The 16,700-nt window shown below is 37.8% G+C and overlaps 1 protein-coding gene across 1 annotated transcript in view; it reads right to left on the reverse strand.

The window, feature by feature from the left end:
- Nucleotides 1-16,700, reverse strand: part of LOC128381110 (protocadherin-15-like) — a 144,954-nt gene that overhangs the window by 67,915 nt on the left and 60,339 nt on the right. The window contains 5 exon segments of the mRNA XM_053341061.1: nt 2,045-2,185; nt 5,646-5,762; nt 6,625-6,861; nt 7,653-7,838; nt 8,007-8,126. Of these exon segments, the coding sequence (XP_053197036.1) occupies nt 2,045-2,185; nt 5,646-5,762; nt 6,625-6,861; nt 7,653-7,838; nt 8,007-8,126 (801 nt within the window).

The following is a 16,700-nucleotide window of genomic DNA, read 5'->3' on the forward strand; positions in this document are numbered from 1 at the left end:
CTATTGGTCTTTCAAAACATTCTTTACTTTGATTCATATCTTCACTACAGACATCACTGTGTCTCTTATAAGGGCAGTCAGATTTTATGATCACAGAAAAAAGTGTACCTCAAGGTTTGTCTCTAGGGCCTGTGCTGTTCTCCATATTCATTAATGATCTCCCACCAGTATTTTCTGATTGTCATGTTCGATTATATGCAGATGATACTGTGAATTATTCTTCCAAACTTGACATCTCACAAAGTCTGTGTATATTTAAAGCCAATTTGAATGCAAAAATGGGCTTCTTTCATCAAATGTCTACTGAATAAGAAGACATCACATACCCATTACATACCCATATCAACTCAGTAATTAAGAAATAAAATCGCAGCATGAGAATTTTATATCGTTCTCCCTAACAGTCCTGTTAGATGCCATCACTGATTTATGTATGAGTCGTTAAATTGGTTAACACCTAAATCTAGGACACTGGTTGCAATCCATCTTTAAACACATTTACTTTAACTATCCTTCTTTCTAAAAACAAATCTTAATTCCATGTTGGCCATCGTAAACTCTAAGGCATACTGTGTATACTTTTTTCTTCGTTCCTAGAATTTCTACAGAAATTGGGTGATTGGAACAACTTGACCCGGTTCACTTAGATACCACTGTTCATTTCTTTAAGGCATCTCTTTTTACTTATCTTCAAACAACCTGATCTTACTTCTAATTATATTTGAGATATGGGAATAATTACAGTCTTTAATGTGCAGGTACAATTAAATAGATTTGTATGGGCATGTGTACTTCAAATGTATGTATTTTTACATCTTGGGGAATCAGTGGGTGTGGGAGTGGCTGTACCTTTTGGATATGTGTGAGGGCCCCCCTTGGAAACAAGATGGTTCATCTCAAGGGGTCCTTTTAAGAAGGAATATCTATATTTAAGAATCCTAATGAGGGCCACATTTAAAAATCAAGATATTAAGATATTGTGTTTCCTCGTTCTACTTAGGCAAGAAATTGTTGCTGAAATTACACTCCCCTTTTCACAATCATATTGTGATTCACGCTTTAATAAGGCACCTTCTAAATCAACATCTGTAACTGCTGAAAACTAATTACAAATCTGTGTCTATCCTTGCACACCTGCCCCAAAAAATGTTATTAGAAATACTTTAGTGCCTTTGTAATGTGATGCATTAATTATTTGTCAATTATATTGTCTGACCATGTTTCCGTCCTTGTAAAAATGATACCTTAAGAGTTATTGTAAACAGTGTTGGAATGATTCACTTTGTTAGAGTTATTGGGAGCAAATGAGGTAGAATTAGTCCCCTGAGTGACATCTTCAGAGGACGCTGAATCCTTGTTGTGTTAATTAAAGTCCAATGAAAAGATGAAATTAGCATAGCCCAAAGCCCCGATGAAGGTGGAACTGTTGGGAAAAGGCAATTTTGAAACTAATAAGCTACAACAGTATACTTTGTACAGTGGATAAGCGTTTTCATTTTCATGTTCCCAGTAAGACACCTTCAGTGGTGTACTAGCTTTCTGACATACTGAGACAAGTCCCAGTTGGCTGTCCTATAGGTGGGCTCGTGATCTGTCAAAAAATCCATTGTTGGGCTGGTAGACCGTCAAAAAATCTGTTTTTACCAGCCCTCTTTGTGTGCCTGTCATTCAGGCTGCGCATGAGAGCATGCTGCATGTGTGCATATATTAAGTGATGCTCTATACTATATTTACATTATGATGTAGACTCACTGCCATATAGTTATATTTAAAACATTGAATACATTACTGACCAATGGAAGTTATTTTTTTGCTGTATATTTCCATTATAGGTGCATGTTTTATGTGACTCTTAAGCATGTGTCAAATAAAATGGATATTGCATTGCATTGCTGGTACAAACAGTGTACTAAACAGGGCTGAAACAAAAATGTAATATAGGCAAGTCTGATCAGATATACAGAATGCTGCATACAATATAAAGTGTTTTAGGTATTAATGATGACCTGGAAGTTAGACTATTTTAAATTGTGCATATACTTACACTGAATTTGAGGTTGGGCTCCTCATTGAGGTTTACTCTGGTTACCACATGTCCTGTCTGTTTTTCGACACCAAATATACTGGAAGAGTATGGATAAGCCTCCTGGTCCACTTTATAGCGCACCAGACCTGCTGGGGTACCCTAGGGAGAGAGCAAGCACAGTATATGCATTAACATTAGGACAACAGATTTAGATTAATGTTGCATTATAGCATGAAATATCTCTCAAATGCTTTCTGGAATACTGCCACTTTACAGTATTTAATATCAAAAGCAATTAGTCTGGAACCTGATGTCTGACAGTGCATCTTTACACACATACTTATGAACCAGTAAAGACACATACCACCACGACTGTGGCTCAGTGAGGTCCAAGTTTAGGCACTCTAAATGACCATGAATTAACCTCTCAAGCCTTGTTGATAATGAGCAGATCACATAGTGTAACTAAAAAACCCAAAGCCAGGAAATACATAAAATTAGATTATTTTATATCATATCTAGCAGAGAAAGTAACACTTTGTGATGGTTGAATCATTCTAAGTATGCAATAATTAAGGTTAAACATTTGTTTTGAGTAAATTGTGCAAATACCTACAATCTGTCCCTGCCCTAACCCTAACCCAGTGGCCTGGCTAAAGTCAGTGACAATTTGTAAATCTATCGTAAAGAGGTTGGAAACATTATGTCTTTGTAATGTCCCAGTGAAGAATCTTCAATATTTGTAAAAAGTTTATTTTCCACCATTTTCTATGAGGTATTGAAAAGCTTAAATGGGAGATTGCGGCAGTGTTTTCTACACCTGTTTCCATGGCAACAGGTGTAGAAAACATTTTTACTGCCTAAAATAGTCTAATAATGATGAATTAATGTATATATGCCTATGAACTGATGCTTAAAATGTCAACATATTAATACTTGGTCCTCAGACATATAGTTTTAATGACAACCAGTTATTAACTTCCTGCAGAACTGTACAATGTGCTTACAACCATCTCTATATTCTTTTTCTCACAGATTTCTTTTAGTTGAATATCTTATATCATGAAAACGTTGATTATCTTGTCTAAATTAGGGCTATGAATCTGATCTGTACCAAGTTATACTACTGTAACAGGACCAGGGTCACACTGCAGTAATTTGAAAGGCATCCAAGGTTAATAGAAAGGTGTCTAAGCTTTTATTTTCATCATGACTCAACAGTGAAAGATTGGGTGTTACAGTGTCAAATTACAAGATTGAAAAACATCTGTAGAAACTACAACAAACTAAATGTAATATAGCATGCATTCAACTGATACTCAGATGATCTATCAGAAGCTCCTTCATTTAACTCAACTTGCAGCCACCTATTAAGAATATGGCAGTGCCTCGAATTTCCAATAGATTATTGCTTACTGAGTAAAACTGTATTAGTGGGAAACATGCCATCAGAACTAAGTGAAAGTGTCACAAGTCAAATTGTTATTGTAAGCAAAAAGAGGCTTTCTTTAGAGTCAAATCATGGCTAGACTAAAGTTTTCTAAGGGGTTAGTAAATGGAACTCTTAAACAATTTGCAGAACCTGGATCAGTTGTATCCAAAGCACGGTCAGGCAGACCAAAAGTGACCACACTATCAAAAGATCAATATATCAAGCTTACTTCCCTGAGAGATAGAAAAGCAACTCCATCACAGATACATAAATTTGCTAAATAAAGAATATAAGACTCCAATCAGCAAGAGTACTGTCAAAAGAAGGCTGTCTTGGTGTTGTAATGGTCTTAGAGGAATATTTGGAGTCTCTAAAGCACTTCTCAGTAGGGGAAACAAGGCCAAACGCTAAGAAATACCAGCATTTCACAGTGGGTGACTGCAAAAAAAGTCCTATTTGTTGATCAATCCAAGTTTGATATTTATAGCAGGAACAGAAGAGTGTATGAAAGGAGACGAAAAGGGGAGAGAATTATACCGCAATGTATCAAACTGACTGCTTTGGGAATATTCAAGTCTGGAGGTGTTTTGCCTACTTTGGACTGCACCAAATTGACTCAACGCTGAACAAGGAGAAGTAGAACTCCATTCTTCAGAGATATGCTTTACCCTCTGTTTGTATATTTGTGGAGAGGGATTCATACTGCAGCAGGATAATGACACCAAAAACACCTCAAAGCTTTGCAAGAACTACTTGAAGACCAAAGAAGACCAAGGAGTCCTGACTGAGTCCATAATCTTTCATCCATGACAGTCAAGACTCCTCGACCTCAACCCTAATGAACATATATGGGGGCACTTGAAGAATGAGAAATGTAACATCAAAAGAGGCTTTTTGAAATACTGTCAAGTCATGATGGATCATCAGGTTTTGCACAAACTGAAGTGTCAGCTCGAGTGCATGCTGACATTAAAGCATAAAGGGGACACAACAAACTCTAAGATATTCTGAAATGCATGTACATTTTTCAAAGATTTAACTTCTCACTGGAATTGCTAAGCCGATATTATCATTTACAATAAATAAAAAAAAATTAGTATCAAGTATCTTGACTGGTGGACTAGAGTTAGATTTTGTAGCAGCACTGCAGATGTAAGCTGTACCTCAACGCAGTCTCTTTCAATGTAAGCTCCCAATAAATACTAGCTTGTACTGAGTCAGCAAAACTTCACTATGACAAATTCTTCAAAAGATTTGTACTTTAGAGGTAAATTTGGGGCCTGAAGGGTGTACTGTAATTGGTGTTTAGACCTGAATATTTATATCAAGGGCTTTTAAGGTGCTATTCAGTACCTTGCTTGAGCATTAGGAGTGCCTTTAAAGCACACAGTCAGGCTGTATAATGTTACTTTTTGACCCAAAAGAGCACAGCTTGATACTAAAACTCCAGTCTGAATCAATTCAGCTGAGGTAGGTAGACAGCAAGCACATTAGTCAAAGGAACATGGTGCCTTTAAAGAGGCTTATGGGGTAACATTGCCAGTGTAGAAGACTCTCACACAGAGATGGGGAAGTGAAAAATATGATCATGGCTTCTAACACTAATACAAAGTATTATATACTTTTGTGATTCTGTGCTTTTTCCATAAATATTTATTTATTAGATTTACTATACAGTAAAGTTGCAAATTTACCAGTTGGTTGCTTTCTGTTTCCTATAAAAGATGAGAGCTATTTTTCACAGAGCCACTGCATTTCTGATCTGCATTTGAACGAAAGGCGGTGTGACTCAGCAAATCCTTACAAGGTACTCTCACACTGCACTTAGACCCTGATATGAGCCCTTTACAACCTTTTAAACCTGGGATTAACTCCCAGACTATATAATGGCTCACAATGGGACACTCTAAAGTGAGCTAACCTTCGTTTTACAGCAAGAGGCGTAAAAAAAAACCCCATATTACAAAGATGTTTAGTGTTAAAAGCCTAATTTATGTATCACTAAATGCTACGCTGGGGTGGAAAAATTGCCCTAGTAGAGAAAGAAGTACAAACACATAACCCACACACACACACACACAAACACAGAAAGACAAGCATTATTATCTTCCATCACTCCCATACACAATCTGAGAAACAGACTGTGAAAAACTGTTTGATTGAATAGAAGCAGCTGGAAATGCTCACCTTAGGGTCAGAGTCATTGGCCTTCACTGTGGTTACAATGGTTCCCTTGACGGCATTAGGGGCAACCATGCCTCGGTACACTGACTGGCTGAATACTGGAGGAAAGTCATTCATGTCCTAGAGAGAGATAACCACACACAAATACAGAGTATGCATTACCAGTGTAAACAAATTAAACCAGGCCGTTTTTGATTTCCTGTAAGTGTCTAAAATCGTACAAATTGTAAGATACTTGCAAGCTGTGCAAACTGACAATGTAGATGAAGCTGTTACATGTAGTTGTTTTCGCTCTAATTCTTAAATTCAGCAAAAGTCTCTTTCTCTCTCTCCCCTTAAATGACTAATCTGCTCTGCATATAATTGAATACCACATTACTGCTTTGTCCAAGATTTGACTTGATGCATTGAAATAAAGATTGCATATACAGTAGAACAGTATTTAGTTGAAATAATGCAAAACCAAACACTTTAAAATATCAATTTTTCCCTTTGGTTTCAGATATGATGTTGTGGTAGACCAAAAAAGGGCTATTTCATTTCAGTTGGACTTTGAATATGCCAAAACATGAATAACACTAGTAAGGTACTTGAATGTCAGCTTTAAGGATAAGGTTTCTTACATCTTGAAGGCATGGGAACTACAAAAAGGGATTCTAGAGATGTTGAAATGTAGATGGTTATATTGGTTATATTTTCTCAACTGCTGGTTAAAACTAAACTTCTTCACAAACCAATCCAAGATATTTTTGCATACAGTTGAATTAAGGTCAAATTTTCCTTTTTTGTATGTTGCGGAATCCCATTGGAAATTAATAAGCAAAATGGCGACTCACAGATTTCAGTCCCCAAACAGTTCCCTTACCCTTTCCTAAAATTGAAACTGAATAAAAAGAGTGGCTTCACTTTGGAGATGTTTCTTATCCTTATATCCTAATAACTAAAGAGAAATACAAACAAACACATGCACCCACACACTTACCATTATTCTGACAGTAACAGAGGCTAGTCCAGGAGGCATGGTTCCCTTTGTGTCCAAGGCCTCAACAGTAAATGTGTAAGTGGCTTCTGAGTCAGTTAGGGCCTCGTAGTCCAGAACTTTAAGAACCGACAGCTCTCCTGTGACTGGGTCAATGTGAAATAGCTGACCAATCTCCTGGTCCAAACCATCAGCTCTGATTCGATATGTGAGGTTGGAGTCGAGGTCAGCGTCTTTCGCCTACAGCGAGGCAAAAGAAGAAATCGGATAATGAGAAAAAAAAGTTATATCACTGCTTTGTAATTTTACAGAAAGTTGAATTTTGCTGGTGCTACTAACAGACTGAAGTATTTCCACTAGGTCTTGTGGTGAATTGGTATAACTGAAAAGCCTGTGGTAGTAGCATTTATACTCCAGCTGGGGGTCCATATCTTATTTTTCCTTCTGTAACTACTGTATTTTATTGTATAGCTAGTGGGAAAAGCTGTTTTTTCATCTTACATTCCCCTATAATTCACAGGTTCTGTAACTGTAACTGTCATCACTGTTTTTAAAAAACACTTTCCTGCTGCTGAAATGTAGTTAAAACCTATTTGTTCATTTCAAAGAGGACACTGTAGGAGGTAAATAACAAAGTAAGACTGGGATGATGAGTCTCACAGTTGTCTAAGATGTTTTTCAAGTCCTTAAAAACTGATTTTATCACTTCAACTAAAGTCAGTGCCTTAATTTTTACCTGCAGACAACTTGATTCAGAAAAGTTTAAGGTGCTCATTTTTCTGTACCCTGGTTTTATACCTCCAGTTTGAACAATTGATTGTTTCATTTTTCAGACACTTAATTCTGAAGAAAAAATATACTTTAATGACTTCATATAAAATACCAGTTAAAAGTTTGGACACACTAATGCACTGAGCATAAACGCTTTAAAGGTGCAGTATGTAGGATTTAGTGACATCTAGTGGTAAGGCTGCAGATTACAACCAAATGAACATCCCTTTAAAACTAGCTATACTAATCCATCCACTTACCTTTAACTGTAATATAACTGTATCTTTGGGGCTGTTCTCTGGTAGGTTGACACTGTACGTTTGTTGGGTGAATACTGGACTGTTGTCGTCTACATCAAGAACGGTGACGGACAGCGTTAATCGGGATCGCCGTGGGTCCACTGCACCATCCCAGGCTTCAACGATCAGAAAATAGTGACCTTTCACCTTCAGGATGACATGCATGACATTCATGGTCAAATATAATACTGCAAATACAAAAAAATGTCTTTATAATGTCATCCTCACAACTGGTTTATTGCAGTATTTTTTTGTGTGGCATTCAAGTTCCGATGACAACTGTGAAATATGAACAAATGTGTCACTTGTTCTCACCTCTCTGTCCAGTGGAACTGAGGTTCTAATAGCTCCTGTGGCATTGATGGAGAAGAGTTTCTGGTGGTTGATAAGCCGATAATGAACCTGACCGCTTTCACCCAGATCTGGGTCTGTAGCCTGGAAGTCATACACAAATACACAGAGATGATGAATGCATGCAACAGGTACGCAACGTTTTTGAAATGCATGTAGTTAATCAGTCTGCCTTTGAGGGAGACAAATCTCTTAATTAAAAGTCAACCTCCTCTCAAGGTAAGCTAAATGTGTCTGAATGAAGTGGTGTATGAACACAAGTGGTAAAACCTCTTTCAATCTTGTTAACATTTATAAAGCACTTCCTCGGACTGGAATTAAAGAACATATTTGCAAAGGGATGAGTGAATATGTGTGTGAAAGGGAGAGATGAAGGGAATTGACTCCGACTTATCAATGTTATTCCTGTCTTACATTTTCACTCTGAACCTTTTTTCCTCCCCATGAAGTATGCGTCCACATTTCATGAGTACAAGCTTTGATCTCTTTATCTTGTACTGTTAACCCAACACCATTTTATACATTTTATCTTTTTACAATGTTTAACATACAGCAAAAAGAAGTCTGATAACTTTCTGTCTCTCTTCCTTACTTTCTTTATGTTACTGCTCCTGTCGTAGGTTTGACACAAATAATACATATTTCGAGTTATTGCTTTGACAAGGTGACAAAGACAGACCTGGGGGATCTGCTATCTGTGACTCGCCATAGCTTGATATATATCCTGTAGCGTCAGCTCTCTTTTTTTCTTATTTCAACGAATCCAGAGGAATTAAACTTACTTTCCACCAGTAGAAATGATTAAACTTTTCCAGAGTTAATGAGACGGTGGTTTCAATTTTCATTTCGAAAAAAGTGGCACAGAGTATCCTCTTTCCTTTGTTGCACTTCTTTCATCCGACTGTCTTCCAAAATCTATGGACTAGAGTCAAACTCTGACTCCCTCTCCACATCATCTCTTTCAACTCATAAAATAAGTTAGCTAAGAAGGTGACAAATTACTACCCGGTATTGCTTTCTCCCCATCGGAATGCTCATCCTGTCCAATCAGCATTCTGACAGAATAAAATAGATGAGGGCAGTGCAGAGGAGAGGAGAACAGAGGAAATATTAAGATGCTTTGTGTGCGTGTGTTTGTGTGTGGGGAGCTTAGGGTTGCTTACACAGCTTTTTGAAGCTAAAAGTCCCCAAGAAAATTGTTATTTGAATGTTAGAAAGAATTGCTTCACATTTGTTCCGGTAAGAAACAGTAAAATATAAGTGTGTGTGTGTGTGTGTGTGTGTGTGTGTGTGTGTGTGTGTGTGTGTGTGTGTGTGTGTTTAATGTTATCAGTCCGGGCCACACTAGTCAGAACATTGCACAGCAACCACATTATCCTGCATTATTTTGTTGGTTAAATGTTAAAAAAGACTGCCTGGTATTTGCATGCACTTTCTATTTTGCTGTTTATTGTGTCAGAAAGAATCATGACAATAAAATCTCTTTTTTCTTTACTACAGGCATTACCATGATGATGTTGAAAAAAATGTAGTGATCACTGAGAATAAAAACTGACAAAGTGTATTTATTTACCAACTTTGTTTAGCATGTTAGCATGCTCACTGTTGTGTGGCTAAAAACTAAATGAGCATGAACATTACAACAAATATATATGTAAAACTTCTAACTGAACTGTCAATTGATGAAATTACCATGCAGAAGAAATTAGAGAGTTAAATTTGCAAATTTGCTAATTTCCCCATTGTGGTGCTAATAAAGGAATATCTTAAACTGCCATCTGTCTTAAGTCCTTTGCCTCTTTTAAGCACAGTGGAAATTTTTACTTAACTGACTGTGACTGATACAGTATTGTTGAAAAAGTGAGTTCAGTCAACTGAATTTCAATTGCTAATGTGATTGGCCAAAACTGCTTTACTGGGGATTTCCACTGGGTCCGTCAGCGGCGCGGAACGGCTGTGCTACGGTTTAGCTCCGTCCTCTGCCCGGCGTCCACTCACACCGGGAGCGTTACAGCAGCGGACCGGAGCATGCTCTGGTAGAGAAAGCTGCCTTTTAAAATGACGTTGCACTGTTAATACAGTAATTACGGCAGCACAATCAAACCCGAACGAGTGCCTTTAGTCTACAGTAATTACTGTAGTAGCAGCACAACTAAATGGCCCGGTTTTGTTAACTTGCTCAATTTTGGTTGATTTGGTAATTTTCTTTGATTTATGTACTTATCCCATCTGTCAGTAGGCTACGTAGCTAGATGGAGTCTTTATCTGACTGTTTTATTCATGTTTGTTGCTGAAATACGATCGGGAGGCTGCACGGGTTGTTTTATTTTGAAAAACGGAAGTTTTATTTTGCTGATTCAGTGTCGGACTTCCTGTCTGGTGCAATCTGCTCTGTTGAGCTTGTCGCGAGTTGGCAACGGCTCCGTCAAAAATAGAAATGCTACCTATCGATAGCGCTGCGGCGCGGGAGCCGCTGCTGAGACGTTGCTGACACGCTGCTGAAACGTTCCCGGTGGAGACACTCTCATTGATTATAGTGTTACCTATCAGCTCCGGTGACCGCGGCGCAGCTGTAACGCGCCGCTGCCGGACTCAGTGGAAATTGGGCTTTATAGTGTACTACAATCATATACAAAGAATAACATATTACTTAAAAATCTGGTCAAATTTCGTACATTTTTACTGAAAATGAAAGCAGGAGAAAGTTACCAAACTTTAATGAGATGAACAATAATGTCTTTAAAAGACTAAAAACTAAGAGCCCTGTAGTTGTTTTATTTGAAAGAAATGCAATTGTATTTTGAAAATCATCCCTATGCTCTAATGTACACATACTGTTTCTCTTCTTATTACTTGAGCATTATGCATTCTGCCACTTTAATATGTTTTCTCAGCCTTCCTTACTCCGTTTGAATTATTTTTATACTATTACTAGTATGCACTGACCCATTTCTCGCTGTTTGCCCAATTTTGGATTATTAAAGTTTCATCTTATCTCACACAGTGACCGTTATGTTGAATAGAAATTAGGTTCTGTCTTGCCAGTGCATGTACTGTAGGCTGTGGGAGAGGGAAGAATCAAGTCCTCTCGATGTGATTTGTATTTAGTGATTCATCTCTATCTGGGTGTAAAGCTGTGTCATAAATTTAATGGAGCATCCAACTTTTTGGGCAATTATCTTAGGTTACTTGGAAAAGGGAGAAACCAAATGAAACATGGACAATGATATAAAAAGTGAAATAAAAGGAAAGGGCCAGATGAGACATTTTTGGCACTTTTCCACTATACAGTTCTAGCACGACTCGGCTCGACTCGACTCGGTTTGGTACCAGGAACGACCTTTTCCATTACTATAGTACCTACTCAACGAGCCTAATCGCTTTAACGCTGTTGCCGGGTTTAATTCTTGTGTCGGATGGCTCATGACTCTTCCAGTGAAGACTCTCTGACCAATCAGTGGTCGGCTCGGCTCGCTTGGAACCTCAGCAGAGCAGGTACCAAAAAAGTACCAGTACTATCATTAATGGAAATGCAAAAAAAAACAAGTAGAATCGAGTCAAGTCGATCCGAGTAGTGCTAGAACTGTGTAGTGGAAAAGCGCCATTAGTGCTGTAGGGAAACTAACGAGAGAGGAAATTCTGCAAATGTATGCACTCAAGGATTAAACAGAGGAGAGGCAGATACTGCGCAGTATGTCTCTCACCATACTGACAACCATAAAAAGCAATGTTGTAACTAAATGAACTGAATCTTCACTCTTCAGTGACAGATTTTCAAGCTGTCACCAAGTGTGAATATAGAGTTTTTTTCACATGTGCTATTAATTTATTTCAGTATGCAAAAATAAATGGATGGAATAGTTCTGTAGTTTGGGAAACATACTTATTCGTTTTCTTGCTGAGAGTTAGATGAGAAGATCAGTACCACTTTCATGTCTGTCTGCTGTTAAATATGGTACTACTTCCAGCAGACAGTCAGCTAAGCTTAGCAAAATCTTGAATTGGTTTTTACACTTTTGTATGGATTAAAACAAATGAGATATAACTTGCTAATGTACTTTAGAGGCACTGGCAGGCATATTTTGCTACCTTCGGACAGAGCCAGGTTAGCGCCCCCCCCCCCCCCCCCCCCCTTAAGAAAACTTAATGCTGTGGCTTTCATCTCACTGAATTTATTGAAAAAATATGAAAAAGAGATATAGGGACAGTTCTTTTTCCCTATGAAGATGTATGAAAGGAGCAGATATCTGATATATTAGAAGGGAAACATTACTTTCCGTAAAACTATCCTTCCTTCAGTGTCCTATGGTAAAGTTGTCATAGCATTTCATTTTAGCCACTGGATTAAACCCTTTTAGGAAAGTAGGATTAATCGCCTTGATGTCAAACATATTGATGTCTGCAGTTCCTGGACTGGTGTCTGATTTTCTCTTTCCCTCGATCCTTCCTCTTCAATTCTCTTCCTCTGTGTCTTATCCCTCCCTTACCGTCTTTCTCATACTTCTCTCAGCATAATTACGTCGCCAGACAGTTAAAAGCCAGAAACACAATAGGATTAATGTCTCAGCTGCCTTACATCTGCTGCTTTTCAACACACGCTGACAAAAAAAGCTGCTTCAAGCCTGAAATATACACTCTATCTTTACTATCGCTAGTTTCGGTGCCCATACCTCTTTTCTTCCAATTTCCTCCTTTATTCTTTTCTCTTTTCATCACTTTCACACCTCTACCATTCCTAGATACAGTGAGAGAAGTACCTGCTACTGAAACTAAATTACTGAGATATTTTTTCTCATCTCTCCCTGTGCACATTTCTTTTGCTGCACCCAATAAACCATACAGTCAGGTATTATAATGGTGTGGGAATCTTATTTCACTAAGTTAAACATATAGACAAGCCATCATTCAGACCTCACTCCTACACTGTGTGTGTCTACGTGTGGGTGTGCATGTGATTGCTGTCTGTTGTTGTGATTGCTGTCTGCTGCCTGTTATCTTTCCAATTCAGTTTCCAATCAACTAACATTTATGCTCTGCCTGAACTTCATTTTAATAGTTTGGTGTTGCATCCCATAAAATGACTCAGCAGGAGGAACACATACCCTACATACACATCAGATGACTGAGGAAACATAGATGTATCATTAAAAATGTATTGGTACTTCCTTTATGCCTAAATGCTCTAAATACATATGGAAAGAAAAAGAACATCAGAGAAAATTGCTTGTCTTGATCACCCCTCTTTATCCATTAGTAAAGGCTATGTGGGAGACATTACTGTTTAATATAGATATATGGGGTTCGTGTAGGCCCAGGGACGACTCTTCATTTGTACATACATGGGCGTCTCCGGTTTTCAGTTCTTTGTTGCCTTCAAATAATCTAAAGAAATGTTAGCCAAGATATATCCTAATGTGCTCCCCCTGTGTTCCAGGTTTCATACTTTTGGGATTTTTTTTTACTCCAATAAAAGCTGTCAGTAGGTGGAAGGGGTCAGTTGTTGTTGTTATTGTCAAGGTGTTTGTCATGTCTGATCTGAGATCAAATCTGAAATAAAGCCTTCAAATAAAAAAAAAACATTCTCTCATTTCTTGTTAATTTATTGTTTTGTTTTTGTTTGTTCATGGTTTTAGTGCTTTTGCAATAAATCATAATTAAAATGATGTTTCACCACACCACAGAAGTGATACAGTCTTTTCTTTCAAAGATCTCATGAAAATCAAAAACTATTTAAAATATATTTAAAATAATTTAAAAATGTGTACACTTTGAATTATTATCAAGGTTTACAGCCAGTCTTAAACAAGTCATTTTTGTGCAGCACACCACCACTGGCAGTGCACACAGAGAGTAAACAACCATGCAGTAAGCATAGGCAATCATAAGATGGGGGGCCAACAGCCTGCAGTTTTTTATTCCAGCTAACGACTGCAGCAGGTGATTTCACTGATTCATTCCCCTCTATGTAGCTGAAGGTGTGCAAATCAAGAAAATCATCTGGCGTTGTGTTGGACTGGAGGAAAAACTTGAATCCTTCAAACTATTACTGGCAGATGATTACCTCACCCTGCCATGAAGGGATAAACCAAACTGTAAACTGATGAAGAGGTACTTTAGGAGGCAGCTAGCTTGATATAAAATGTTGGCTCAGCATGCAAAGTACTGCTGTTTGAGCAGGAATGTGAAAAGATGGACATCAAGTACAGCTTTTCTTTTTTCTTTTTTTTAATTTGGCCTCATCCACTGTTCTCCAAGTTTGAAATTGGTAACATTACAAAACACAATTACATTTCAATCAGTCTGATTCTTTACCGTTTGTAGAGTAGAATTAAACTCAGGCATTTTAAAATAGGCCTAAATAATCTGTTCAAAATCACCCACCATTCAAAAGTATGAACCGGCAAGAACCAGCACGCTACATAATGTATTTTAGGGGTGACACTACATCTTGAAGCAAGCATTGATTTCAAACTAATCAATAAATACATTTGAAAAAATGTTAAAGTAATGTATTTGTTCATGAATTTAATCTAACAGTATCTTTGATAGTCATATGAGCTCCCTCTGAATACACAAAATCTTTAGCTTTCCTTCTCTTTAAGATAGAAACCATGTATTGAACTCATGAAAGTCAGTTTAAGAATGCAGCCTAAGCTCTGTCGCCGCCTCGTTTCTCTTTCTCCACTTCTCCCCAGTGTCTTTCTCCAATTTCTCTCTGTCACACGTGCATGTCTCACTTCCTTCCCCTCTTTCCATCTCTCTGTACCTTACCAGCATCAGCAAACCAAGGTCAGGCCCATTCATTCTTCCAGAAATCTGTTTAATACCTACAGGTACGGACCCTGGTTTGGAATGAGGCCCAGAGTCGTGCCTTGCACAGCCCGCTGAGGGATCACGCCGTCTGTTTTGGTTTGGAATATATCCAAGGGTCCTTGAAAGGGAGGAAGTTCACAATTGGAACACTTTCAAGTGCCCTCTCTAAAGATTAGGGTGGGTTTTTGGATGTTGAATTTGAAGCATGCCCAAAAGGCTGAGCGGGAGTTCAAATATGGAATGCTTGGAATGAAATGTCCTTTTTAGGATAAAGGTGGATTTAGGAGTTTGGAGTTGTGCCCAATGGTCCAAATAATAAAAGATATTGCACTTTTAAGTTAGGAACCTGTTAAAAGTAAGCCTTGTTCAAAATCCCAGACATGGATGTACAAGGGCCATATATTTATCTCAGGAGTAGTCCTAGAGAGGCATGATTAACATTTAGAACCTGGCAAAGTGTCAGACTGATCAAAGACCCCTGACACTGCTGTATAAAGGCTATGAATTAAGCTTGGAGCAAATCCAAGAAAGCATGCAACCACGGGAGCATCTTTAAAGATCAGAGCCTATCAAAGTGTCAGATTTAGCCATGACCCCTGTCTGGGGAATACATGAGTCAGTTATTAGGTTTGGAACAAGTCCATGAGTCTTTGTAGTAAGTGGAGACGAGGGTGCTGATTCAGGTAAAAATGCATTTCACAGTGTGAAGGTGAGATCATGTTACTTATATATGCAACTTTTTTTTCTCCTCTTTGTTTCACATTATATTATATTCATATTTAGTACTATTTAGTACTCAAAAATGTGTCCTCTCATATCTAGTTCTATTTCATATAAACACTGAATTTGAATATCCAGAATTGAGATTATGTTATTTACAGAGAATTCTGAACAAAATGTCCCTCCCTTTCCCAGTAAAATACCTGTGAGTACTCTCAGAACCTTAAAAAAAACCCTAAAACAAACAAAAACACAGCAACTGTCTTAGCAAAATACTTAACTGAAAAATGCTGTTATTACAGTACTACAATTAGTTCAACTTTTAAGCTGTGGGTTTCTTTTGTAATTGATGCTAAAATGCAATTTTACAGTTAGTCAGTTCGAAAAAAAATTAAAAGGGATCAGGTTAGGGCTGCAACTAATGTTCATTCTGATTATTGAGATATATGTCTATCATTCCTTTTAATAACTGATTAATGATTTGGTCTATGCTGTCTTCACTTAGAGACTGTGAAACTTTCATAATTACCATATTGATTCTTGAATTATGGCCCAACAATATGTTTTGTGAGGTCACAATCCATCAACCTCTAAGTTCATCCTTGAGTCTAAGCGAACATTTTTGGTGGACATTGTATGTATGCCACATGTAATTAATTTCCCTTCAGGTGTCCCGGGGATATCCCGTTCAAGAGAATGAGATGGACATGAGGTCACAGTGACCTTGAGCTTTGACCAGCAAAATATAAATCAGTTCAACCTTGAATCTAAGTGAACGTTTGTGCCAAATCTGAAGAAATCCCCTTGAGTTGTTCCAATTATATAGCTATGAGGAGAACATTGGATAGACAGACCTACATACAGACATATGTATGGACAGATGGACAACCCACAAACATAATGGCCCTGGCCTTTGCTGCTGCTGGCATGAACTAAAGATGTAAAAAAAAAAAAAATTCTAAAAGAGTGATGCATTTTCAAGAAGTCATCATTTTAAAATCATCGTAAAACACCCGATGCAGTTCTCATAAATGCAGCAGACAATCGCACATCGCTCTCAAAAGTTTCCTGTCCACCTTTGAGTTATGCGCGCACACGCTCACACATAGTCCTCTGAGTACGATA

The sequence above is a fragment of the Scomber japonicus genome, chromosome 20 (assembly GCF_027409825.1).
Source record: "Scomber japonicus isolate fScoJap1 chromosome 20, fScoJap1.pri, whole genome shotgun sequence".
Lineage (NCBI taxonomy): Eukaryota > Metazoa > Chordata > Actinopteri > Scombriformes > Scombridae > Scomber > Scomber japonicus.